Genomic DNA, 27303 nt, shown 5'->3' with positions numbered 1-27303 from the left:
AGAGAACAACAAACAGTAGTAAATTGCCCCTTTTTTAACTTCAAAATTGCGTGTGAAATGCTGATATAAAGGCATGTTGTCTTATTTATTTTTTAACGTGCTCCCGCCGTCGATGTGAATAATAAATGACGTATAGTTGGGCACAGTTGAAAAACAAATGCGAATGTAATATGGATGATGTTGAACTTTGACATGCAATTGCAGAGCTTCCTTATGAAAATATCAACTACACAAGATAATCTCAGTAGGCAAAGAGCATCAGGTGAGGATCAGTACAAACAATCCCTTCCATTTTACTGCAGCTAGCTATACTCGTTATACCGCACCTGACTGTTTTAACTCGTTGGATGCCAGACTGAGCTTTGTGTTATATTGTCCTGACAAAAGAAAGAGCCTTAGAACCAGAGCGGCAGCATTTCGCTTGAATTTGTCACGCGTACTGTTACATCTTCATTTAAAAGCACATTATGTAAAAGGTTTGTAGCTTTTTCATGCACCAGTGACTTTGGAGGCAAACATGTAAGCTAGGGCCTCAAGCTACTTATTGATTTGTGTGTTGACTGGTGCTGGATGTGTGTCGATGTTTATAATGGGAATGGATAGCTCACACGCGTGTCCGCGCGTGTAGGCAGATAGCCTTCTATAAAATAACAGACTGTTTGAAATCTCTACCGCCCACCTCTATATAGGCGGCCTCTTTATAATGCATAATTGTTGCTCTTTGATCTTTTGTATGAATTGTTGTGTGAAATTGTTATAGCTGAAAACTTACTTGATTATTTTGAAAACCTCGCAGTTATTTTCAAACAGTAAAACAGTTCGCACAACAAAAGTATTTTGTTTACATTTTGTTTACTCCAGGTTTCAAAAATTTTATTTTTTTTTTACAGATTGTGCTCTACTAATGACACTGGTAATTGGATGCATTACGACAGCAGTCACCAACATAATTGGTCACGAATACCAGCAATCCCTCAAGAACCGCATGATTAGCCTTCGATTTGTTCCTACAATAGCTCACCAGCAATGGGACATTGTGATTATCTAGGATTGTTGAAAAATTGATCATTTGAAAATGAGAATATTGGCAGAGATTTATGGAAATAAAATGTTGCATATTTATGTTCATCTATTTCCTAATTATTGTGAGAAATCATAAACATGATCAGTGTTTTCACATTTTTTATAAATAACGGAATTTGAGAAAATTAAAAAAAATTGTAGGCCATCACATTAATCGGCACCAAAGGATTAGCTCTCCCTTCCAAAATGGTTGGTGACCCCTGCTTTAATGGATTGCAACAATTGCAACCAGTGGACTTTGGCTTATATATCTCTATACCAGGTGTGGGCAAACTACGGCAAACGGGCCACATGCGGCCTGTTTAACATTTTAATCTGACCCGCCGAACATAAAAAAGATTAAATGAATAAACCTTGTTTATGTTTTATTTTGTAAATATTGTGGTGTGCACTCCTACAGATCAAAACAATCATGAACGTTTTGTTCCTCCTGTTCTCTTGTCGCAAAATAAACACTCCAAAAAATTATTTTGCATTGTACTTGCCACAGTTTGGGAACGTCCCACTAATCAAGAGCACATTTTTATCTCTCTGAATAGGGGTGACAGCTTGGCCTCCACTGAAGAAAATGACCTCAGTGCAGGCAGTGAGCTATTGGAAACATTCTAAGCAGTCCCAAGTGCTGCTCTTGCCCAGGTAATAAAGTGGAGTGACAAAAAGGCTGCGCCTGGAGTCAAGACGTTTGACACTCCACAGTCTGAGGAACTGCTCACCATAAACACTACATCTTCTTTGTGATGGTGGAGCAGAGCCAATTTTCCTCTCACGTCTCTTTTATACTATGTTTTTCTCCTTGATAAAGCAATTTTCGAAAGCCCTAATAGCGTAAGCCTTCAGAAATTTGTAGACTATAGCTGCTACTGTCATTCATACATTTCTGATAAAGCTCCATTCTTCAAAGTCCGAGGTGCGCCAAAAATGTTTAAATTTGCTTAATATGAGAGCTATGTTAAAGGGGGAGTTTGCAGAGTTAAAAAATACTCCCAAGATTTCATTGTAGCCTCACGTCATGAATCACGCCAGGTGTTAGGTTGTGATTGCGAAATATTGCGTTGAATTTCAATTTGAGGTCAATCTAATAGAAATTAATGCAAGACCTCTTCGTGGTATCATCTCAGTAATGCACAGGTAAACTGCAACATACGTTATTAGTTCACTTTGAGACACCACACCATGGCGCCGTACAACACTTAAAGAATTTGATTTAATTAGATCAATTTGGGAAAGAATAATAAAGGCACCACACAAGGAAAGCCAAAATAGCAATTCTGTCACTTCTTCATTCACTGGGCAAGCTTCATGTGTGTGGGCGTCTTTGTTTCACACATTGTTCGCCCTGAGGTAAGTTTTCTTTCTTTTTTTTTCCAAGAGAGGGGAGGGTTTGCATTCGTCAAAAGTAAATGAGTTCAAACATAAGAACATACTCTGTCACATGGAGAAGACATTTTGGTGGTGCTCAGTAAACGCCATTCACGGTAGGATGATAAAATCGTTTAAGAATGTTTCCCTGTTTTAGGAATGTTTTAGGAATGTTCAAACAAAAATCCTATTTTGTGCCCCTAGAACCTTGTAAACATGCTGCACTTTGTTCTTTAGTGAAGTCAAGATAGTCTGCAAATAGTCCAAACAGTTCATGTCTGGCTCCAAAAGTTTCAACACGTTCAAATCATCGTGACCCAAGCATGAAGCTTGATTAATGCTGAGTGTTTTTCACTTAACTTAAAACTTTAAGCTGCAGCATGTTTAGACCGTGACAAATTTAAACAGCTGTATATATCAAAATTAATTTATACTAGACTTTTTATGATTATTGTTATTCTTCTCACTCATGGTGACACTCTCCAGTGTATTTGTGTTGCCCACCACGCATAAAAAACATATTAAACATGCACATGCAGGGACGCAAGGTGAGATTTAAAGGTCAAAGCGACTTACACGCTTGCACGGATGAGATTGAGCTGGATGGGTGGAGTGAGTGCCTTGCTCAAGGGCATGTCGACAATAGTCAGGAAGCAACTTGTCTTGCCATTTTCATTTGCAAACCGTAACCCTCTGGTTCTGATGACTTATGAATGAGCTACCGCCACGGCTGCCCGAATCCACCGCACATGCTGTAAGAGGTGAATATAAAAAGTCAGGTAGCTAATTCACATTTAACGTGAGTTTGAATGCGGCTGGTTCTGAACAAAGCCACATCCCCAGTTACGAGAGTTTGCACATTTGTGCAACCACATTATCTCAGTTGTTTATTTTTACTTCCCCGCTCAAAAATATTTTATTTTTCCTTGGTCGCATCATTGGTGGTTCGTTTAAAGTAACTGAAAATGACTTTAAAATTGATTTATGTCTCCTTAGATTTGAATTAAATGTGCCTTTTAAATCATGTTTACTGGACTGGAACTGGACAAGATACAAAGTATTAGTAGGAACTACAGTAATTGGGTAACACAAGGGATCTGGTAAATGAGCTCAGGGGACATCATAATCGAACGAGACAGACGCGTACAACAGAACAGAACTAAATTATCGACAGATCAGGGAAGGCCAGACTAGAGGATATTGGTGGGACCAGTCTGGTGCGCGACATTAAGGCCAGAAGACAGTTTCTTGAGGCGGCCAGTCCGGTTTCCAATATAGCTTGTGATCAATATAACACCAGAAAACGTCACTTCATAAACACTTTCGATTTCAACATTTTGAATTTCCAAACATATTGCACAGGGACGGCTTTAGGAGTGTTTCTCTCAGAAGGCTGAAGGGGGCCTTGCATGATATATAGGGGTCTGAAAATAATTTATAAATGTATTTTAGAATATCAAATGAAATGCTGGAGGGGCTTAAACATGGCTGGTTACCCCAGGTCCCCCAAAGCCCCAGTGTAGCGCCATCCCTGCATGCATGTTGCTTAATTTGACAATTTCCAAATTTCATGTACTTAGTTTTGTTCATGTTTCACTTTGAACAATTTGCTTTAAACCGTCCATAATAGCTGCTGCAAATCTTCCCCCGAGGATAAGATTGAAGAGATGAATAAATGGTTACTCTGCGAAGCGCACACATGACGTTTACGTTTCTTATTTAATATGCACCCGATTATGGGCTCAATTGATAATTTTTCTTCCGGGATGAGAAAGCGAAGGGAGGGATGAGCGATGATGCTGGCATCCTTCGTTCGCTCCGCATATCATCAGCAGCAGCAGCAGCAGCTGCCAAATCCTTCTTTTCCGACCCTCCCTCCCTCACAAGGAGCCGGCCAGCCAGAGGCAACACGTCCGCCCCCCAGGCCGCCGCGAGGGACGGACCTCAGTCAGCCGCCGACTGTCTCTCTCTTTCTCCCCCCGCCCGTCTCCCCTCATGGATGTCCCACCTCGTAACGGCTCGAGACGACGGACGCCGCCCGTGTAAATGTGTGTGACGACCCACGCTTTACGTTAAGCTTCTTCTTTTTTTTTTCATGCGGTAACCGGTTGGACGGCAGAGAGGAGGAGCAGCGCGCGCCCCTCGTCGTTAGCCGAAGAAGCTAAGCGAGCTAGCTAACTCTGGCCGCTACACTTCGCACCCTAGTCGGGGGAGTTTGGTGGCTCGCAAGCTAACCTGGAGCGGACTTGAGCTGCCCCGTCACTCTTTTAAATCAAGGTAAGCGAGCTGTATTCTTTTTACATCAACGACCTTGCCGCTGTTCTTGCCACATGAACCACGGCGCCGGCGAACGTGATATGTTCGTAGCCGAGGACGGGCGCTTATGGCAGCGGGCTTCTTGTTGACAGAAGCAGCCGAGTTAACCGAGAGGAGGATGCGATCACCCTTCAAACGTTAATTGTCACTTTCTCTGACTCAATTACTTTCTCAGCCTTCAATTACCGTTACACCACGATTGTGATTTTTTTTTAAATAAATAATGCCTGCTCTGCTTTTAATTTCTTATGACAAAACATTACTTGGAGAGCACACACAAGACATGTGATAGGACATTCATTCTGTCATAGTTAAAATTACATTTCGCTGTACGATGACTGTTTTGTAATATATCTTGAGCCTTTACTCGTTGCACAACAGCCTCTATTAAAAACAATTTTGTGTACCATAAATTTGGTCTGTATCACTATCTGCAATTCTGCACTGAGGTCAGATGATTCAATCAGTTTACTACCCTCTTACTCAACTCAATTACAATCCACGTAACAGCCACTTGGTGATCTTTTATGCTGGTATGCATAAAGTGTGAGACTGCATCATTTAATCATTTGTGATGGGAAAATGGATACCTCGTCAATGCGAATGAAGATGGCAACTTGTCATGTTCCATTTTTGGCTTGTGTACCCCGAAACGTTTTTTGTGATACTATGAGTACCCCCCCCCTCACTATACGTTTTGATGATTCTCTGAACATAGGACGTCACACAACAAAATGATTAAACGAAAATCATTTTTACTTTGAAAAACTTTGTAAACTTAAGCATTTAATTCTTACGTATTGTCTTCTTTTTAACTCAAATAAAAAAAAAAATATATATATATATAAAAAATATATATATATATATTTATATTTATACTTCTCTCCCACTGAGTGGCGAACAGTTGTGAGTGTTTTCGAAGGCAGTGAATGTTGCATTCAGGTCAGAGTTTATCAGGTTTTTAAAAAAAAAAAAATTTTTAATGTCACCAAAATTTTCGACCTGAATAGTACAAGCAAATGTCTGCTGAAAGTTTGACGACCGTTTGGTGAGCATTGACTCAACCCTGTCAAACCCTAACGTGAACGTGCATTTTTCTACCTTTGCCAACAGTCGTAAATGTTCCCTCCTTCGAAAGGGTAGAGCTTGCTGATGAGCTGATCAGTCGTACCTGGTGTGTTGGAGGAGGGAAACATCTAAAACATCCATGTTAGTGGCTCTTGAGTAACGGAGTTAGACATTTTTTACCTTGCAGTGCGCGTAGTGATGGGTATTGATAAGATTTTAACAATACTTTTCATCAATCCGGTGTCTTAACTGTATTTTTTTTTAGGAAATAAGTTATTCATGCCTCAAGACTGGAATACTTGGATGCTATGTTCAAAGCACCGAACCCGATGTAAAGGACACCAAAAAATACTGCGTGGGTGTACGTTAGTAAAAGTCCAGCGGTACAATATCTCACATAAGTGAGCACAACCCACACACCTTTTCAGTCGACAACACTGAGGAAATTTTGTTTCGCTAAATTCTGAAGTAATCGGTGTCCATCTTAAAATCATCAACACAGAAATTGCTGTCTAATCTTTTGGCAGCTAGAGCTAGTACACCCAACTGTGATAATGTCAAAATTGGGTCGCGTTCCCCTACCGAGTGTGATGTGATTTATAAGCCAAAGCATGGTCTCAGGTGTGAATCAGGAGCAGGTGTTGGTGTTGATCCATGATGTCATAAAGGAGTGGAAGAGGAATCCAGTGCCAACGTGTGCGGCCCTGGTGACGTCCATGGGGAGTGCTGGAAAATAATTTTGGCCGCAAAGACTATTGATACAAATTTTGACATTTTCTCATAAGGGGTGTACTCACTTTTGTTGCCATTGTTTTGCATCTTAGTTGCTGACTACCTAACATTGCAGTAAAGTGTCATTTCTTCATTGCTGTCCCATGAAAAGATAAAAACTGCTTCCTTTTTTGAGATACTGCAAATGCCTGCCGAAATTAACACTTTTTGACATTTCGAAAGTAAAATATGTGCCTTGACTTGATAAAGGCTGGGATACGCTGAATGGTTGTTTATCTCCATGTAGCAATTTTTTTAACGAGCGTTTGGTCTGACATTCAGCACACTCGAAACTTGTGTGAAGGCATGACTATCCTACATGAGAAGGAAATGATTCATGTTCCTCATTTCAAGGCCGTGGGCTTGTCATGATGCGTTTCCTATGCTGAGTGCCTGTTGACGTTGGGTTTGGGCCTCAGCACATTTGCTTGCTTGTATGGGCTTTTTGCTTTCTAAATCAGTCTTTTGCAAACGGTGTGCCATGAGAGCTTATCGGGCTGCTGGGAGATATTATCCAATTTTGTTTATTTTCTTGATTACAAATCCATATTTGTTCATTTATCTGTGGCGGCAATGTATAGCGCCAGACAAAACAATTGAGTATTCTTCCATTGAATGAAACGATGGTTGGCCTCCAATTTGTTCTCGTAATTATCGTTTCCATTTGCAACTGTCATATATATGTAAAAAGAAGTTAACCTTTTTGTAATTAAAATCAAGCTTCCTCCTGCCATGAGTTATAGCGTTTGCAGAAGATGTCATACATTTTCTTCTTCAAAAAATATGAATGATTATTATTTTATATATATATTTTTTTTATTATATTGCTTAATTTCAGTGGAGAGAAATAATTTGAAATACAAGTAAATTGAGTTTTAATCTAGGTCATTGATGGATTAAATTTGTGAGTTAAGGTACCACTTGATCATACACTCACCTCAGGTGCGGTGGCTGCAGGCCGTAGATTACTTGTTCTTCTTTTATAAAAGCTGGTGATCAATGGTGGCATGAGCCATATTGTACTGAACGGCCACGGCATGAATGCTTGTACCTGTTTTCCACGTTAAAATAAGGTCTTACTAATTTGTTTGTAGAGCTTTATGATTTCAACCATATTTTTCTTCTTTGCCAATGCTGGTAACCTTCTGGAAAAGAAAAACACACTTGTGGGCATAAATCCTTTTTATACTCAATGCGATGAAGTCTTTGCTGGTATGACGCATGAAGACAGTACGACCTCTTGTGTTCTTTTGGGGCGTGTGTTCATGTTTGCTAAAGATTTTGGTTGGTGTACAAATTGTCCAACTTTTATGTTTATATTATAGTGGTATGACATACAGAATTTCAAGCTCATGTTCCAGAAGCTTCGTCTTTTTTTCTCAATCTGTCAGTGGAGCAAAAAGTGAGCAATATCAACGTGCATATCTGAGGAAACTTGTGTTTGTCATCCATGGCAATTTTGGTGAATTTATTGTTACTGCGAGCTTGTCAGGAACAATAGCTCCATTCTGGCACATGTCTCCGGAGGGAGGCAGCAGCATTCCCGGCACTCCGTGTGCCAGCGAGGCTTGCTTTAGGATTGGGTTTCCACAGCCACCTGGAGCTTGCAGCACAGGAATGCCATTGTTCCAAACTTTGGGACTATAGCGCGATCAGAGCTACTTGGGAGAGCGCACACACATGGATTCAAGTACACACACTTTGTTGCTACTGTTTGTAAGCTTCAGCCTTGTTGTGGGTAAATAAAAGAAAGTAGCAAAGGCCTGGAAACCAAACTAAGCTGTCTGATGCGTCATTAGTTGTATGCAGTAAATTTGTGTGTTTTCATTTATCATCATTTGTCGTCCGTTTTTGTTTGTATTTCAATACTTTGATAAGTTTATTAAATTGTTACGCGGCCAGATATGTTATTGTCTTGTACTCGGGGGACTTGAACTGGCCTGATTTTTAGACGTGGTGGGCATGCCACCTATTAATTAGTCTTGCAAAGCGACAGTAGATCATTAAATGATAAAAATATAATTCCAGGCCTCTTCACTCACACATTAATGGTGACCGACAAACTATGTTCATCTCCTGCATGTTCACATTTTTCACGCAGCCTCTACATAATAATTTCTAACAATTGTGAAGGCGATAAATGAACTTTTTTCATTTCTAAGCATTTATATATAAAGTTGATGACCAACTGATACTCGCGACAAAAGAGTAATAGCGTAAAATCTCAGAGACCAAAGAAAAGAACACCACCACAGTGGGTGGGATGGTCGCGACAATACAACTGTGAGGTGGGGGTCGGCAAAACTGGAATCACTCTCTCATGAGGATGCTCCACTTGCATAGTGTGCGAACAGTGCGCTAGTGCAGACGGAGGGAAAAATTTTTGAGACCTTGTCACAACCTTGACAATTAACAAGCAACATTAATCACTTTTTGTTAGTTTAAATGTTTGCAAAGTACGTGCCCAGAGCAAGCTGAAGCAGATGATGTGATTAAATTGTCAGCGTAATAATTGTTGGCTCCGGATTTCCCCATTTGTCACTTTGTAATTAAAAAGGGGAAAAAAGGTATGACTTCGCTACATTTTGTAATTTTGTACATACGTTTCTGGAAGACAAAAGCCTAATGCTAGGTTCAGACCGTGTCGCTCACGTGCTTTTGTTTGCGGTGTATCTCGAGCCAAGAAGAGGAGGAGCTCCTGCTTCTCCTCTGACAAAAGGAAGAAAAAAAAAATTGAACATTGCCAGTCACTCGGGTGACAGGTGCTCACATTGGATGCTAAATGCTGTCTTGGTTGACTGTTCAACAGCTGCAAACAAGTCACTACACTCACCGGTGAAGCCAAGTTCCTCGCTCCCGGCCGCAATTGGTATGTTTTTTTACTTTATTTGGCTGTGGGTCTGTGTGCGACATAAGTGTGTTTTCGCTGCCAATTGGCTGTCTGCGCTACAACACTGCCAAAAGTTCGCTTCTGCCTACCTTGGTGAAATGGGGCGTAGGAGCAATATTTTCAGTTCAAACGCTTCATCATCCATGCCGCCCCACAAGCAACCGCGCCACCAGGAACGTTCAGCAGTCGACTTGGGTTCAGTGAGACCGCATCATAAGCTATGATTACTTTTGTTTACTGTAGGAATCTATCTCCTAAAACCAAATACATTTTATATACTGTATATTTTATCTCCCATTGACCAATACTATTTAGAATTACGATTTGAAGTTCCATATTTTGTCATCTATGAGTCCACCGCTTTTACTGATGTTGTTTTTTGCCTTGGAAATTTTATGCAGGTATTGTTTTTGAAGTCTGTGGTTTTCTATCATGAGAGCACTCACAAGGCTACTTTCCAATAGCCAAACTTGGTGGTGCAGTTAAATTTTTTTTTTTTAAATCAATTCTTCTACCCAGTTAGGTGTGTTGCTTATTAAAAACACGTTCTGGATAGTGGAACAATGACAAAGAAAAAAAAAACTTTGGCGTGGGGGTCATTGTCAGGTCGCTGAGGTTAAAAGATTCAGTTATAAAGACTTTATAACTGGCATGTGGTTTTTTTTTTTAATGAACTGTGAGAACTTCGTTTGATGCGTTGTGCATGGCATGACTTTGATGCTCTGGTAATTATGTGCTAAAAAAAGAAGCCGACCATTATTATGATTACTAATTGGTATTACATCAGCGTTGCGTGACTTACATCCTTTACTGTACCAAAAAAACGTGTACTTCCTTTGGTATAGAAAAAAAACATATTAGTGGTCGGTAAGTCTTGTCGTGAGAGTGGATGTTGCAAGCTCTTTAGCGACATCAGATAGTAGGACCATAAGGGCTGATCGTCTGATCAAGAGAAAACAGGAGGAGGAGATGGGGCGAGATTGCTATCAACAACATTTAGTGTTTTTTTTTTCCCTCTTCTAGTTTGGTCACTGTGTCATTGTGCGCGTGTAAGTTTGTTCGCAGTATTTGTACAGTATGTTTGTTTGTGTGTGTGTGTGTGTGTGTGTGTGTGTGTGTGTGTGTGTGTGTGGGAGTGTAATCGCGTGTGTGTGTGGCCTCTGGTTTTCCTCTGAGTCACGTCAGGGATAGAGTTGAGCAGAAGTGGGTCAGCCAGTGCCACCAGGGAACATTTCCAGCTCCGTCTTTGAATTGAAACTATTAAAGGCCAATGTCAACATTTACATCCTCGTTATTTGTGCACACACGCAGCTCACAACTTTCGGACGTTTTGTGTTATTGTGTGCATAGGTTCTGTCCTAGCACTAAACTAACTTGTCGTCTCTGGTCTGGCTGGCATCCAAGTGGCCAAACGCCCTTTCGTATGCTCCTGTGACGGCGTGGCAGCCCAGCAGTAGAGTAACAAAGACAAAAGCATTGATCCACTGCCTAGCTGGCCGTTATTGACTGACTGCTTAACAGTTGAATTTAATGCTCATTAGCCAGCTAAATATTCCAATAGACGCACAAACACCGCCTCGAAGACACCATGTTTTTGAGCCACCCCCTATCGAGGCGCAGCCTTACTGTTTTGCCTTATCATGTGAGAAGCATTTGCTCAAGATTTCGTCAGGTGAATGACAAGTAAATTTTTTTTCTCCTCATGACTTCATACAGAGGAATACGCATTACAGACGATGACGCTGCAGCACGCACATGGAACATTTGAAGAGTGGGAACTAACGAGGACATCAGCTGCCTCGCCAAGGTCACACCCAGTAACCCTTTCCAGTCGCATCCAGTTTCCTGCTTTGTGACCGTATGTAGCATTCAAGCGCATCTGTATGTTGCTCGCAGCATCTGTTTCATTCCTGAGATAGGACAGGAAATGGCATCGTTTCCATAGCGACAGCCTTGCTCTTTCCCATCCCCCCTTTTAACCCACAGTTGTATGTGGAATACATCCACTTTGTGCTGACTCTGGGAGAAACTGCTGTGTGACACACACTTTCACACAGATGTCTCCGTTTACCTTGAACGGTTGTGTGCCCTTTTAAATAGCTCACATTGACACTGAGGTCATGATTTATTTTCACGTTTCTTAGGCACACCCATTCCCAACCACTTTCTGTCTAATCTGTCCACTTGCACTCCAGAAATTGTGGTTTGACTAAATGTAGTTGAAACTGTATTTATACGTATTTTATACTGTATTTATACTGTATTTTAACGGTCTAAAGGCAAAAAAAAATTTTGTTTCAAAGAACTACAACATTTGGTGTATGTGACATATTTTTGATGTTGGATAAAATTGTAAGTTTCCCAATCGGTACGACACTCGTAAATTAACTGGCATATTGGAATGCATAAGAAAATCCCACACGCCATGCCTTTCTACTCACTTATTTTTTTATAGTATTATTACTTCACTCGTTTTTGTCAAATTATGTTCTGTATTTTTTTTGTTGCTGTGTGGTTTTCTCGACCAAAAGTTGGTGTTGACGCTGCTTTATTTAAGCCTGTGCGGTCTCCCATGCCTCTGATTTACTTCTATTGATGTTGCGCCACTTTTAGGAAACAAAGCGTCTTATAAGCAAAGCTCTCACATAAATCTCAGAATTTATTGCAGCTTGCCTCAGGATAATGATTAATGGCCTCGCCTAGTTACCATACTGTAAATAGCCAAACTTCTCCGCAATGTACAAGTGTCAAGCAAAGAGTATTGTAGTAAAAAAAAAAAACGTGTAATTAGTATGACAAAGTTTAAATAGCAAACCTATTTATGATTATGTCAAATAGATTAAAGCTAAAAGTTCATTTTGGTGCTTGAAGACATAAAACAATGAAGGAAAAGGCCCCTCTTTAACATTAATAATATTAATTATTATGATTAATAACATAACATAAACTTCAAAAGAATTGAAAATATACAGAGCAGGCACAGATCATAATCAGCTTTTGAAAAATCATTAAACACATCTTTTATGCAAGATGTGCAATGTTTTGAAACTGCATTAATTTCTAACAAAAATTATTATCATTACATAATTGAATCAGGAATTTGCTAAGGATTCAACTAAATGACCATGAAATGGACAAGTGGCTGCCATTTATGCGCGCACACACTCTTGCATCTTGACTTGAACACATCATGTACGAAACAAAACATGAAGTAAATCACTCGTTCAGGCAAGGTACCAGATTTTTCAGACTATAACTCACACCGAATTATAAGTGACACTCGTCAAAAATACATCATAAAGAAGAAAAAACGTATGTGTGTTTTTGTATGAGTCCAGTTTTTCAAATTTGTATTTATTTTACAAAAACCCGCGATCAAGAACAGACGGGCTTGCCCCCAAAATCCCTTTTCCCTAATCATGGGTGCGCTGTGCCTCTTCAAACACACACACTCATAATGACACACACTCTAAGAAACAGCTTTAATTTTGATGTATGCAAGCCGTACCTATATACAAGTCGTAACTTGCAGTCCCAGCCAAACTATGACAAAAGTGTGACTTATAGTCTAAGAATTATGATTCTAAGAATATCAAATATGAACAAATAAATTGCCTGTTAGTGACGGTTTTGCATATGCGCTGAGCTAGTTGACTAAGCTAAGGGACAGCTCCGATGTTTTTTGCAGCCAACGTGACTGTTAAGTGGCAGCCACAGTGCCGAGCTCCAGCTTGTGAAGCCAGGGCCGAGGTCAAGGGCAGTGGCAGGAGTGCCGCCCGGGGCCGTATTGGAACTCACTTGTCAGGAGCAGCAGGAGTTCTTCTTGCAGTGTGGCAACACTTCACAAACACAGAGGCACTCTGCTGCTTATCTGCACAGAAGCTAAATCTCGAAAATCCCAGAGAGGATTTATCGAGATTTCGGCTCTCAATTCTCACTTTCAACCTGAAAAAGAAGACTGCTCTTAACTGGGTGACGGCTTTTGAACAGTTTTCACCTTTTGTGTCATCTTTCCTACATTGTGTCACAGGGTCTCACTCAAAGTTGACATAAATGTCCTGGAAAACCAAAACGGTTCATTCATAGATCCATTGTCATTCAAAAGATGTCATTTGAGATGAGCTTATTGTTGCAAACACGTTGTTCTTGTTTGTGGACATTTTTCACTGTACACACCTTCATCCATCATTGGAGAAAGCCACCAAGCTTGCTGCTTTTTCAGCAGTTTTCTTCGATAATTTCACAGAAGAAAATGCTTATAAATGTGCTTTTATAAAACTACAAAATTCTACCTCATACTGCTAAAACCCTTTTTAATTAGCAGTCCAAGGAGTAAGTATGTTCCCTTTGTTTACCTCTCCCGGGCTGATTCTAATTAGGCTTTGTAAACCCAAACAAATACTTTCCATTGTGTAACTACTGTCCTCCGAGGTGCACTTCTGAGGCAGTTTACATCCTCGTGTGTCTTTTTGTATCTTTAATCGCTTCCATTTACCCTCGCTTTAAACAGTATATGTCAGCAGGATTCCTCACATAGAGGAAAGCAAGAAGGAGGAGAGTACGAGAGCAGAAGAAAGCCCCCCGCTGTGGCAGCTGTGTGCTTTAAGCCAGACTCTCCTTGTCCAAAATTCAACTCTCCCTGTTGGGCCCACACGAGCTTGTATTCATCTGTGGCTCTTATCGGCGAGAAGGCAGCTTCCCGAGTGTGAGACTATGGACTCTTGCTTGAGTGGAGCGGTTGTCGTTCAGTCACAGTGATAGCCGTATCAACTGTTACTGAACAGCGGCGGCATTGTGTTGGTGTGTGCGTGCGTGTGTGTGTGTGTGTGTGTGCACTGAGTCATCAAACCTTGCTAAGTTTTGAATGTGGTCATTGCTGCGTTCTCCACACTGTTTCTTCTAGTAGTGGTTCCTAACCTTGTTGGGCATACTGAACCCCTCAAGTTTCATACTTGCATTCACCGAACCCTTCAAAATTGGAAAAAGAAAATGTGCTTGATTTGACCAAATTTAAAACACGGGCGCATATTGTATTAGTGCTCAGAATGAACCATGCTCCACTTGGACACAAAATCATTGTGTTCATAGAACAAGACTAAACTGAGCGTCTCTCCTGCGCTGAATTTAAAGGGAATGAGAGGCGCCGCCTCCATTGGCCGGGAAGCAAGTCGGCTGTGTTCACGCCCACAATGACGCAAATGCCCCTTTCTAACTTTGCCCATTTACAAAAATGCCAAAGGAAAGAAAACTCCACCCATGCGCACAGTTATACTGCACTTCGCGCTAGACTTGTGCTGGGTATGCAAATCGGGCCTACAGTGTTTGAATTGACTTTTGCCGAAATCCTTAGACTAAAGTATTGTATGCTTTACATGTGCAACAAGCCACATTTCATCAGGAAAGCCTGAAATAAAATGTTGCCTAGTACAATTTTTTGCGCTTTGCCACTGTTTCATACCGGGGTTGCTGTCGTTGAATTAGCTTGAGTTTGGTTATTTCTGTTTTAAAAGCCATATTGTGAAGCTTATCAGTGGTTATGTGTCGTGTGTAAGGATGATATCGACCTCATGACGGGACTGCTTGAATGGAATATTGGCAATGGCAGCTATGAAAAGCAAGTTGCACGTGTATATTTATGTATTTAGCCTGTGATTGATTGTACATTTTACAGCTGCTAATAGCCTATTGAGTGTCTGATTTTTTTTTTTTTAAGTGCAGTCCCGTAGATCAGATCACTTGAACTGTCCCAGTGGTGTGAGCGAGCATCAGTGCAGACAAACCATGCTGACTGCCATTGACAGACTGTAATATTTGTGCATAAGATGTGATCAGATGAAAAATGTTCTCCCCCGAAAGAACACATGTGGCTTTTGTCGGGCTTTTGAAGTTGATATTACACAACCCTGCAGTGACTCAGCACACTCGACCAGCCGTTTTTATTAAATGGAATCTCTGGAGTTCTGCTGCAGACATATCAGATTGCCTTCACTCAGGATGTAGTTTGAGAGTGGTTTTCTAGCAGGTGTCTATGCATGACTGCTATTACAAAAGAGACTTTCCCACTAATACATTAGAGCATTGGAGTTGAAACACTTAAGTGCTGTTCATCAGCCTGCATCAACTCAATTAACTTTTTTTGGCTTACATCTCTGATATAATTATTGATTACACTACAGGTTAGAGGGATCAAGCTCTTAACACCAATAGTGAAAATCCGCTAATAATTGACGGTGGTTTATAATATCCTGTAGATGCCACAAGATGGTTTAGTGAGAAAAGATGAGCAGCTGCAAGATCCTCCCATCAATTTAAGTGCGTGAATTACGATACATAACTTCATGGTTGGGTGGATCGATGCTAAAATATGGACGTTCCCATTCTGCCATAGACTCAAAAGCCTTTCCTCTGAAGACCTCCAGAGGCTGTAGTACGTCCACGCACCCCTTGAAGGCGAAACATCATATTGCATGTTTTTAGTCATTTCAGCTGTTCTGACAGCTGCTGATGGCCGACTTGTGCTGATTTGCGGAGGGCACCCCTGACCCAGTTACGTTGACCGACTGCACAGCAGCCGGAATGTTTCCCTACGACGTTATGCCGACGGCCGACTGTTGATATTGCATCATATTAATTGGTAGCGGGGCTTTGATCGAGCGGCCGTCGATCATGATCGGCCAGTAAAGCACTTGATCGACCTATGTCGATCAATGACTTTCATTGCCGATCCCAAAAAGCGATCACCCACAGTTTGTACCGCTCAACTCAAGCAGCTTGTGTCCTGTTTAGCATCCCCTTCCCGTTTCTTTGAAACTGCACATTACAGACCGAACAAGCAACTGTGGACTGTCAATGTGTTTGAATATTGAAGGCATGAAAATTTGGATAGAATTATAAACCTAATCGTTAGTGAGCATCTATAAAATAAAATAAAGAAAGTGCAGCTAATTCATGTGATAGGAATCTGTATTGGCCAAGCTCACTTCTTGATAAGGGAAATTAGCAGCATAAAATCCTGATCGGAACATCCAAATTGGTGAAAAAGGATCCGCGCCAGCAGACTTTTTTTTTTCACTGCATGGAGCGCTTCTGCATGCTAATAAGAGTTTGAAACAAAGTTTGGAAGCGCTAATCACTAGCAATTACAGTCATCATCATGGCGCCATGAGTTATAGATTTGTAATCATTTGTTGTTATTGTGGCGCAACGTGATCAAACCACACTTGCGTTTATTCATGAGCAGAGTATTCTGATTAAATTTGTTGAATATGATTTATTAAAAACCGAATGCAAAAACATGCTCCTTCAAAGTGGCCCGTTATCTGAGCCCGGGCGCACGTCATTGACGATGTGTGCCATATTTTCCAAGTGGACCTTTCTGGAATTAGCGTCTCATGAACACTTCATGATCTGGAAATTAGGGCCACCCTTAGACTTCACCGAGTCACGCCTCTTTGCTGGTTGCACACATATTTCTAGTTTACGCATGGTGGATATGTCAGAAGTCTGGACGGAGAATCCCCGCAGTGAATTGCGTAAAAAACATACAAGCTGGAGACCCTAAATGAAGATCTCCGGAATATTTTTTTACTTAACTTTAGAAGTTATATTTCTAAATATTTGGAGAGACTAACTTTTATTTCCACTCCTGGTTTTAAAGAGTGCTTGCTTTCAAGCTACAATGCTGCATATGAGTCATTTTAAGTAAAGATGAAATGCATCTGTTAACTGAGGCCAGCCCAAGTGCTCCCCTAAATTTAGCTCTGTTCAACGCAAGAAGCTAAAAAAAAGGGTTGTTTATCTGACTTCCCTGCCAGCATAGGGAGCAGCGACCAGAACATAAGTTACGCTGTTCTGCGTCACACTTTGGTCTCAGGGAATATTTCCATCCTGACTGTTATCTTGTGTTGCTTCATGGCTCTGATGCTGATTACTAAAACGGAAAAAGAAATCTTTATCCCTTCTGCTTCTTCTTCTCTCAAGCTGTCTAGAGACAAGCATGGCTTGCTATGCACATTTTAACCAGATGTCAAACAAGTTCATCATCAAGTTAGTGGAGGGATTCACTGTGATGGGTGATGTAACATGCTCAGGGCCACATTTGTCATTTCAGGCAGTGAGCATAACGTCAGTGATGCACCCACAAAGTGAAACCAACACTCAAAGAGCTAAATAGTTCGTTGCGCCAATCTTTTCATCAAGTGGCATTTAAAGATGCTTTGCAAAATTGGGTCTATGCATGTTTAAAGTTTTTGTTCTGGACAAAATGGAAAAGGAATAGTTGACGTTCATTAATGTCACTGCAGCTTATACGGCTAAAAATATCTTGCATTGCACTGAATTACATGAAATGTTGCTTTGAATCACCAGGAAGTCCGTCCTGAATTGGAAATGTTGCCGGGAGCGTTGAGCTCACGGCTTGGGGCAGTGGAAACTCTTGATCCTATTAACACAACAGGAACAGCAGAGGCGATATAGTAGCATGAATAAATTACATGTGAACAGGAGCATCAGCACTGACACTAGAGGTGTCCGTTCTGGTCCATCAATATTATAGACTGCTAAAAATCAGTGATCTTGGGCCTCTGCAGCAATAAAAGCAATTTGATTGTTAAATTATATTGTTGAGGGAAAGAAAATGCTAAATACTGGAGTGTCTTGTCCAAAAATAGAAAAGTGAGATCTGTTGTCCCTAATAATGACACATTGGAGCATGATTTGTAGATCATTAATAAGTGAGATATTTCTATGACATCTTTGTATCACTCGTAAGGATATATTCATTATTGTTATACTTCAAATATTCTTTTCTCATGATGTAGATAGATTTTCTGAATTAGCTTCAATGCAAGTGTTAAAAATGCACGTACAACTCTGCTGGTGGCTACCGCATCATGCTCACCGTTTTGCCACAATTGTCGCCCTACAGAATTGATCAACAATCAATCGATTCCACACAATCAACATAATTCTGATTGATCACAGAATGCATTATTAATACCAAGTACATACAACCAATGAATTTTGTGCTTTTCATCCACAACTGTGAGGCATACAAAAACAAATACAGTCTTTCCTCCTTTGGCAGGGGCGAAAGAGTGACAGGAAAGATTGGCAATGGACCAAATCTACTGAGGACAAGAAGTCAGAGCACAGAGTCAGAAGTGGTCTAGTGGCCTGCTGCTCTTTGTCCTGTATTTTCTACTCTGCGTCAACAGGAAGCAGTTATCTTTCTCTCGGTAACTCTTTCCCTGCGGCTGTCATTTTGGGTCTCTCTTGGTCGCTGTTTGTTCCTCTTCCTACCCTCGCCTGCCCTCTGCGAGAACATACAATATGTCCAAAAAGTGACAGCTCCCCCCGTTTCCTGACACATGGCCCCTTCATAGAAAGCGTGTGGCCCTTTTTTTTTTCTTTTTTTTTAAATCCCGAAACAGTGAGACAAAGTGGCATGTCAAAGAAAGGTGAAACGTCACCTCAACTATTTTCTCCTTGCTCTATTCCTAGAATTGCTGTTTTTTGCTGTCCCAACTTCCCCTAGAACATTGTCAGAACTGTCAAGTTCCAGTTGCACTTGCCTGTGATATGGGTGTTGTAATTCATTTATATATATTTTACCTTTCCTCTAGTCTGTTTTTGTTGTATAGAGTAGGTGTTAGAGAGTTCTTTCGCCGCTGCCGGCCGAGCGCGGACTTCCTTTCCCACGTCGGCGAAGCGACAACTTGAATGCGGAGGCCTGCGAGGAGGCAGAGGCGGCGGGCCACATGGCACTTTGTTGTTGTGAATACCAAACATGACACGTGATGTCTCCCTCTGTTACAGCATATGTTACACACAGAGTCACGTAACACGAAGAGAAACCCAGACACCAACCAAGAATACGCACATCACCGTCGGTCGAATTGGGTTGCTTTTCTGAGAACAAATTTTCCTCAAAGTACCTTTAATAATGGTAATTATGATTAAAGATATGCATTTATGTGAAGACATTGATCATGTTCATGATTTCTCACACTAATTAGAAAACAGGCGAATATCAACATGCGATACTTCATTTTTAAAACTCTCTGCCGGTGTTTACAAATGATCACATCTACAACATTCCTAGAAAATCACAGTGTCTTATCACTGTTGAGCTAATTTTAGAACAGGTCAGCGGGCTACTTATGTGGTGCTTGCGGGCACTGCATTGGTGAGCCCTGGCATAGACTGTTCAAATAAGATTGTCTTCAAGCTTCATGCTATGATTGACTATTATTGCCACCTGTACAATTAATTAGCCTGCCGCCGTCATTGTCCTTTTAGTTTAGGAAATTCTGTCGACCCTGACTGAATAGAAGACGATAATTGTGGGAGGGGAGTTTGTCGTTCTGTTGGTGTAGTGATGGCAGGATGAGACCACACACACACACACACACACACACACACACACACACACACACACACACCTTCGTCCTTGGCTTTTACACATTCGCTATGGGAGCAAAGAGAAATGAGCACCGTTACTGATGGTGGATGACATTTGAGAATTTTACCTGCATAAATGAGTTCCGTGAAATATTTTTCCGTCAAGTTTGGAGAAAGATCACAGAAATGCATTTTTCCCCCCTCAGTCCCAGATGATTTGGCCTGTTTGGCAGCCAGTTTAAGCCAGATGGGCTGCTTGGGTTTCATTACTCGAGAGGAAACCCTCTGCTGTGCCATTATGTTTTTGCATTATTGTCTTTACCTGTTTGCAGAGTTTATGTGGTCAAACTCATGGTGTCACTCACTTTTTGTTGTTATTTTCCTGATTATCACTCACGATTGCATCATGGGACTGACAGTGCTGACCGTTTGAATTGGAGACAGCGTTTGAGCTGCATTGCGATTTGCTCTGCAGTCTGCGTGTGTCTGATGGGTATTTATAGAGGTACTTGCTTGTCGTGCTTCCAATTTGCACATGGTTTACAATCGTTCATCTCGAGCTTTATGGAGGTAACAGAACATAAAAATAGCAGAGGAATGAAAGATGTGCAATTGTGACTCATTTGAGGGGGGGAGTGGCTTTCTGAAACACACCTGCACTGCAGCACAGCCCACTGAGAGGAACGAGTGTGTGGGCTGGCAGGAAGACATTCATGATATCATGCTTCTTTGTAATACCAACACATTCAGACTTGGCAAAATAAAGCCCCAGTAGGCCAGAATGATGACTTGGCTTTAAAGTAGGCCAAGAACTAGATTGAACGAACACACACACACACACATGCCGATGCCCACACAGAGTCGCATTCCCTCTCATCTGCATTCTCTGTGGATTTTTCAAAAATAGACGATTAATCCAGTGAATTGAGCAGCACTGAGCTGTCAATCTCTCTGTTGCGCCATCTCTGCATCACTTTTCATCATGAATCAAGCCGCTCAGTCTGTTGTCGTCCGTGACCTTCGAGTGCGCTTACAAGGGCAGAGGCTGATTGATTACTGACGGCGTACAAATGAACACAAGTTGTAAATGATTGACAATTGTGGACTTTCCAAGGTTCACTTTTCATTCACTGAATGATGATCCATTTTCACCGATAAGGGAAGTGTCGGTTAACTGCAAATATTTTTTTTTTGACACTGGCAGTTTAAGAGGTGAGAGTTCTGAGTATTCTGAAAACACAACCAGGAAATCTGTTTCAGGTCTGAGAGTAAGGCATTTTCACTGCGGTCTTCCTGTGTATGCTTTGTGGCTTTGCATCCCCGAGGTGAAAACGAAACCCTTTGCTCTTTTTCCTGGCCTAGCTTTGTGCCGTGTTTTTTTTTTCACTGCTGTGATGCTGGCCGTGTCACCGGTATGAGACCTTTTAGGCTGGTTCTCTACAACTTTAGTTGCTGTAACTGCCTGTATTTTTTTTTAAGCTTGTCCAAAAAAGCAGATGCGGGCAATTTTGTACTCACCAATTGACCGAGCCTCAACATATGAACCTAACCAGGACGATCTGCATTCAGAGCCTTATTTCTCAAAAGTGCCCCAAAACACTTAAACAACTTCCTTTCTTTCAGTGAAAACGGCTAAAACCCATTTTCAAGACAATGTCGTGGTCAGATACTTTGCACTTATCACTCTTAGCAATCCTCGTTGTGTGACTGGCATATGTAAAATATAGTAAGACATTTTCTTTGCTGCTACAAAGTATGCTGGCTCGGTTTCATCTGATCTGTTTCTGTCGGTTTTCCTCCAGGAGCATGTTGGCGTGACGAGAAAAGGAGGAAGTGGGATCTCTTACGCTCTGCCTTCTTTGTTGGTGGAGCCCCTTTGCATCTGACCAGAGCCCCCTGGACAGGTAGGAGTTAAGTCAACCCCCAAAAATTATTTGCGATAAAATGTGTTCTGTGCTCACTCACTAGTCTAAATATGGCATTCTGGTTAATATTACTTTTGTGGAAGATGAGATAAACAGTAAAATCATCCCGTTTTTTTTGGGAGGGTGCAGCAAATTATTGACAATTTGTCAGTCATTCCTTTTGTCTATGATCGGTTGGTCTTGCTTTGGTGCACTAGTTTCTTAAAAATCTAATTCGAGGTACACTATAGAGCCATTTTCTCACATATTGTTCTCATGTACACACTTCTGTCACCGACAATATTAACAAAAGTGACAAAACATGTTTTTCTTTGAAATGCGATCACTTAGATTCAACACTAAGTGATCAGCTGATTTTTATTTCTAACATTGTTCCTATTAACTCCTGGAACTCTACTGTATGAGCATTTGTGCAAAGCTCTACTTCCAGTTTTTCCATGTCTATAGTGATATAGGGAACATTTTTACATTTTGGTGCTGTAAACTGAGTAGTGGTCAGTGCGCTGGGCAAGCCCGGCTTTGGCAGAAGAGCCATTTAAATCCTGCCGGCGGAGCGTGGGAGTAGCCGTTGAAGAACTGCTGACACACTAACATAAATCTGCTGCTTCAAACATCGTACTCTGGCCTTCGTATAGAGTTGATAAATTTTATGGGTGTGTATTTACAGTATGGGTGGGTTTTCACAAATTGGCAAATATCTTGTGTCTTTGTGTCTTTTGTTATATCGTTATTTGCTTAATGACAGAAAGGTAGAGGAGCAAATACAGTAGAGCAGTGTCATGCATTCCGGGATGAATGATGCGGTGTGGGGAGTGTGTTGCTCTCTGACAGTAATCTGTATTGACTTTGGCTGCTAACGTCTGACTAATTAGAGTATTTAATTCCACTTTGTGCCCATGCCAAGCTTTAAATTGGTAATCAATTTGAGCTGGTTTTTCACTTTTGTGGGCACTTTCCCTCTTTGCTTTCTTTTTCTTTTTCTGTCTGACTCTCATTATCTTCCGTGAGGGCAAATTAGAATAATGGGCATTTTTTTTTTGTATGTATCCTTATGTCAGCGTTTTTTTTAGTATTTTGGGTTTATAAACTCATGTGCTTTGTTTTTACCGCTAACCGATATTTGGTGCCAATATTAAGGGAAGATATGGTCATCAATGTAAAAACATGAACCAAACAAAATACCAACTCCATCTCATGTTTGTCAAAATAACTTCAAATTTACAACATGTTGAAGTGAATATCTCCAAAATTTCTATTCATCTGCGATGTGAAACATTCATCTAATTTAGTTTTTATTTCAAACAAGAAGTTCAGAGTTTTCAGTGTCAGCAACATGTCTGATAAAGTGAAGTGAAATTTGACAGTGCAGAAAATGTATAAATTTATACAAAAACTAATTATGATTTCGTTATTGATTTTGTCCGTAACATGTCAGTAGTTAGGTTAAAACCTCGATCGTTGTTTTGTTTTTTTTTTGTTTTGTTTTTTTAAATAATTCAACGCAAAAATAATTATTCTGATTTCATCCAGGACGCCAGAAATGCGAGAATATTTACTGTTTAGAAGCTGTCATTTTAAGACTTTTTAAATTAAAACAGGTATTGCAACAGAAGAGAAAAGAATCCCAAGTCAATCGTGACGATATACGTTGTACAAACATAAATCCTCTGGTCTTTGGCTGCCTTTCCTTCTTTATCCTTTCCTTCCTTATTGGACTGTCGTGCGTTTTGCTGTCAAGGTCATGACCCCAGGCCCTTTGCCCTGAGCGTCTGTGTTCTCAAGCTACGCTACATCAACGGTTGAATACAAACCTCAGGGCCGTTTTGTTCTGTTTCACTTCCTTAATATTAGCCTACGCCTTGTTCTGCTCTAGTTGAGGCATTACCACAGTTCAATCAGCACTTCCATTGGCGTTGTCATGGAAACCGTTGATTTCTTGGAGCCGGCATGACCTGCGGACATCGCGTCGACCTGGTTTGCTCCTTTTCACTCATTTTCGGCACATCAACACTCTACTAACACACCAGTGGTTAATTACAACACAGTAGCACTCATACACCTCTGTCATTGAAGCTCATGCATATAATACATCTTTCCCTCTCTCTTTCTTCATTTCATTTACTTATATAAATATAACATGTACTGGCGGGCGCTTCCTTCCTCTCAGTGATATAATTATGAAGACGCTAACGCTCTGCATCCTTTGCTTGTGCACCGTCTGAAGCAGGGTTAAGTTTGTAGAGAAGAGGAGCGTATTGGAAGAGACAGGGGACGGTGCAAAGGGGAAATTGTACACAAGTAGACAAGTAACGATGGCAACCGCTCTTGAAGCGTGTGAGGCGGTTGAGAGATAAATGCAGATGACCAGGATGGGGATAGAAAAGACGGATAGAGCGAGGATGATATGTTAATGGAGAGGGAAGATAGAGTGCAGACTCGTGTGTCTGTTTAATATCACAGAAAGGCTGGCTTTTTAAAGGAGGCATCAAAGAGCCTAAGGATGGACCAACATAAATTAAGCTGACACAAAATTACAAATGCAACACATCCATATGCACACTCACTGAGTCCTATTCCAACCAAGCTCGGTTTGTTTCCTTTTACCACCGCCTCAGCGGGTATACCAGTTAAGTGGATTGGACTGGACTCAATTTTCGCAATGGTGCGCGCAATTTATTTTCTTTGATGCACCAAGAAAAAAGTCGTGCACACCTCCAATTTTCGACTGCATCAAATTCAATGCCCAGTTATATAGGTTTACTTTTTTTTATTTTTTTAAACAAAATTCACATGATAGACGATAATCTTAAGGATGTTGTTTTTATGCAGCTTTCATGACAGAGCATCTCAAATCAAGTTCGTCCTTTTTATACCATTTTATTCTGAAGAACATTTAACCTTCGCATTGAAATGCAAAACAATAAATTAAATATCTTGACTAAATAAAAAAATGCAACTTTAACAGACTCGCTCACTTTTTCCAAAAATTGCATTGAAGCAAATATTTAACATTGACCAAATGTGACGGAGTGAAATACCCGTCACTACCTGACCAGCGTGCTCTCACTCTCTTTCCTGCCGGAGATCTCAAGCGCTTGCTCGCTGGGAGCGCTCACCATGCGCTGGTTGTTCCTCCGGCTCCAATCTCGCTGTTGCCTTGCCGACTACACTCCTGTCTCGTGGTCCTGGATGTCCACAAATCAGGATCAATTATTTCTCACGACTCAGTAGCCTCATCACAGTCTAGTTGTTACTAATTAATTTCCCTTTGATCATGTCTGAATCACCTAACAGTGTTCTCACCTGAGGATGGGCCCAAACTACGTCACTGTAGAAACTAAAGAGACACACACAACACATCGGGGGTGGCAAACTCAACATGGTCTTGTTAATCTGCAAGTCATGTGTATGAGAATTAAATCTGACAATTTTTCAAAAGAAACTTTTCCAGGCTATATTTTCACACAAATGCCACCCCCATTCCTGGCATCTTGATGGTGTCCATCAGATTAGCGAGTCCACAATGTGAATGCATTTGCTGATTTTTAATCTGAAATTGAAATCAGGTCAAACATGTAGTTACGGCTTTAACCTTGTGGAACTGCTGCGCTCACAATGCAGTCTTTGGCCATGGCGGGAGAACAAGCAGATCTTCACTCTATCATTCTGCTTTGCATGGCACTTTGTGGCACCGCAATCCTATCAGGTGGAATTTAGAAACGCCGCTCTGCAGTTCTACATCCTCCCAAGCTGAACTGTGCGAGGCTGCAGCCAAGTTAGCTATGCACAAACACCTTTTTGTCTTCTAGCGACGAGAGGGAGAAATCGCCGTGGCCAAATTAATTTACTTCCTTCTGCTCTTGCTGCTGTAACCTGAGGGATGACTGAGGCAGCGAAGAGTGGAGGAGATGGTTCTGCGAGAGGGGCGGAAAGGAGAGCAGGGGAATTTTAATGTAGCTCTGTCTGTCTGCCGCTAGCCTGCCAAAGAAAAGCAATTACTGTCACAGCTTCTCTCACGCCGCTTTGAGAGTGCGTATGTTGTGTTGTGTGTGTTTGCGCTCGCGCAGGGATTTTCCGTGTTGCATGTACAAATGGCAAATTGGCTTATACACAGCAGGTTATTTAGGAACTCAGATTGAGATCGCTTTCCCCCTCCCTGTATCAAAAGCACTGCTTTGTTCCTATAAAACATTCATTCCGTTACACAAGTGGTTGCGTGTGCAGAACACCAGCAGCCGAGTTGTTACTTGAGGGTTGAAGCATCTTCATTTTCAAATTGGTTTGAAAATGGGTCAGATGTAGATTCATTTTGCATGATCGTCTGTGACGCGTGCTTTGTTGCCCTTCATACGCAGACACTTAAGGTATTGTTATAAAAAATAAAAAAAATAAATAAAAATCCAGAAGTAGTTGACACTACCCACTGTAAACATAAAGAAAGGTTTTCTCTCAAACTTTTAAATGATTTTTACCGTCACTGTCACAAATTTTGACTTCTGGTTCTAAGTACAAAATTATTACAATTAGTGACGCACTGAACAAGTGAGTGTCTTTCGAGTGCCTGGAAGGAATTGCTCAAGTGCTCCCTATCCTTAAAGACCTGCACAAACTGTCCAACCACGATGACCTTATTCCTAACTCTTCCTTTAGCACTGCACGGACTGTAATAATCCAAAATACTCGCCAGCAAGTAAAAGCACAAAACATTTAATGAGGTATGTCAAAAACAGTGGTTAAATAAAGATGAATTTTGGGAATTTGCTTCCCATTCCATGTAGAGCAGCTGTGGGCCACAACGCATTTTGTGAAATCTCCACGGCGCTGGTATTTGGTCGGATTTGACAAGCAAGCTGACCTGGAGCTTTTTAGTTCCACATGCTTTGCACCATGTTGTCAGTTTCTTGCCAAAAATAAAGCCTCACTTGGAACTCTTGGAGGCAACTTTTGCCCTGACACACTAGCCACGCAAGCTAGCTCGTATTCTGAGGAATGTCAGTCGTGTTGCTTTCACTCATTTTCGGCTGAGCCATCCTGTGCAGCAATCACACTTTGGAGGAGGGATAGTACAATTTTTTTTCTTGCTAAATGTGACCAAGCAGCTAAGCATGTAAGAGGCGACTCAGACAGACTGACAGAAGGACAGACGGCGGTGCTTAAACGATGAACTGCAGGAGGGCTCGCCAGTTGAGGGGAATGAGCCGTAAATGCACGCACAAAAAAGAAATGGCATAAGTGACTGCTTCATGGGGCTCACACATTCCCATCATCGTAGAAAGCGCTTTTCTTTTCATGTCCTTTTCTCAGGTGACATTACTAGGATGCGGAGGTTCGCCTACTGCAAAGTGGTCCTGGCCACCTCTCTGGTGTGGGTGATGCTGGACATGTTCATCCTCCTCTACTTCAGCGAGTGCAACAAGTGTGACGACAAGAAGGAGAGAGGACTGCCTGGTAGAGACGGTGAGTATTCATGTCTCCTCGTTGGTCATGGCG

General features: G+C 41.2%; 1 protein-coding gene across 3 annotated transcripts in view; it reads left to right on the top strand.

Moving 5' to 3' along the window:
• The first annotated feature begins 4228 nt into the window (after window positions 1-4228).
• The window catches only part of galnt1 (UDP-N-acetyl-alpha-D-galactosamine:polypeptide N-acetylgalactosaminyltransferase 1), a 36178-nt gene continuing 13103 nt past the window's right edge, over window positions 4229-27303 (top strand). The window contains exons 1-4 of one of the 3 annotated variants that reach the window (XM_088307056.1): window positions 4229-4719; window positions 11204-11294; window positions 21691-21792; window positions 27118-27270. In XM_088307056.1, coding sequence (XP_088163182.1) covers window positions 27132-27270 — 139 coding nt within the window. In that variant the 5' untranslated portion in view covers window positions 4229-4719; window positions 11204-11294; window positions 21691-21792; window positions 27118-27131. Of the gene's footprint in view, window positions 4720-11203; window positions 11346-21690; window positions 21793-27117; window positions 27271-27303 lie in introns of all 3 variants that reach the window. The other 2 variants (XM_088307057.1, XM_088307055.1) reach the window with 2 other exon arrangements.

Source organism: Idiotropiscis lumnitzeri, chromosome 10 (assembly GCF_059441095.1).
Source record: "Idiotropiscis lumnitzeri isolate Australia: NSW breed Sydney's pygmy pipehorse chromosome 10, RoL_Ilum_1.0, whole genome shotgun sequence".
In the NCBI taxonomy this organism is placed as follows: Eukaryota; Metazoa; Chordata; class Actinopteri; order Syngnathiformes; family Syngnathidae; genus Idiotropiscis; species Idiotropiscis lumnitzeri.
The sequence above is the reverse complement of the archived record's forward strand: the minus strand, read 5'-3'. Positions and strand labels throughout refer to the sequence as shown.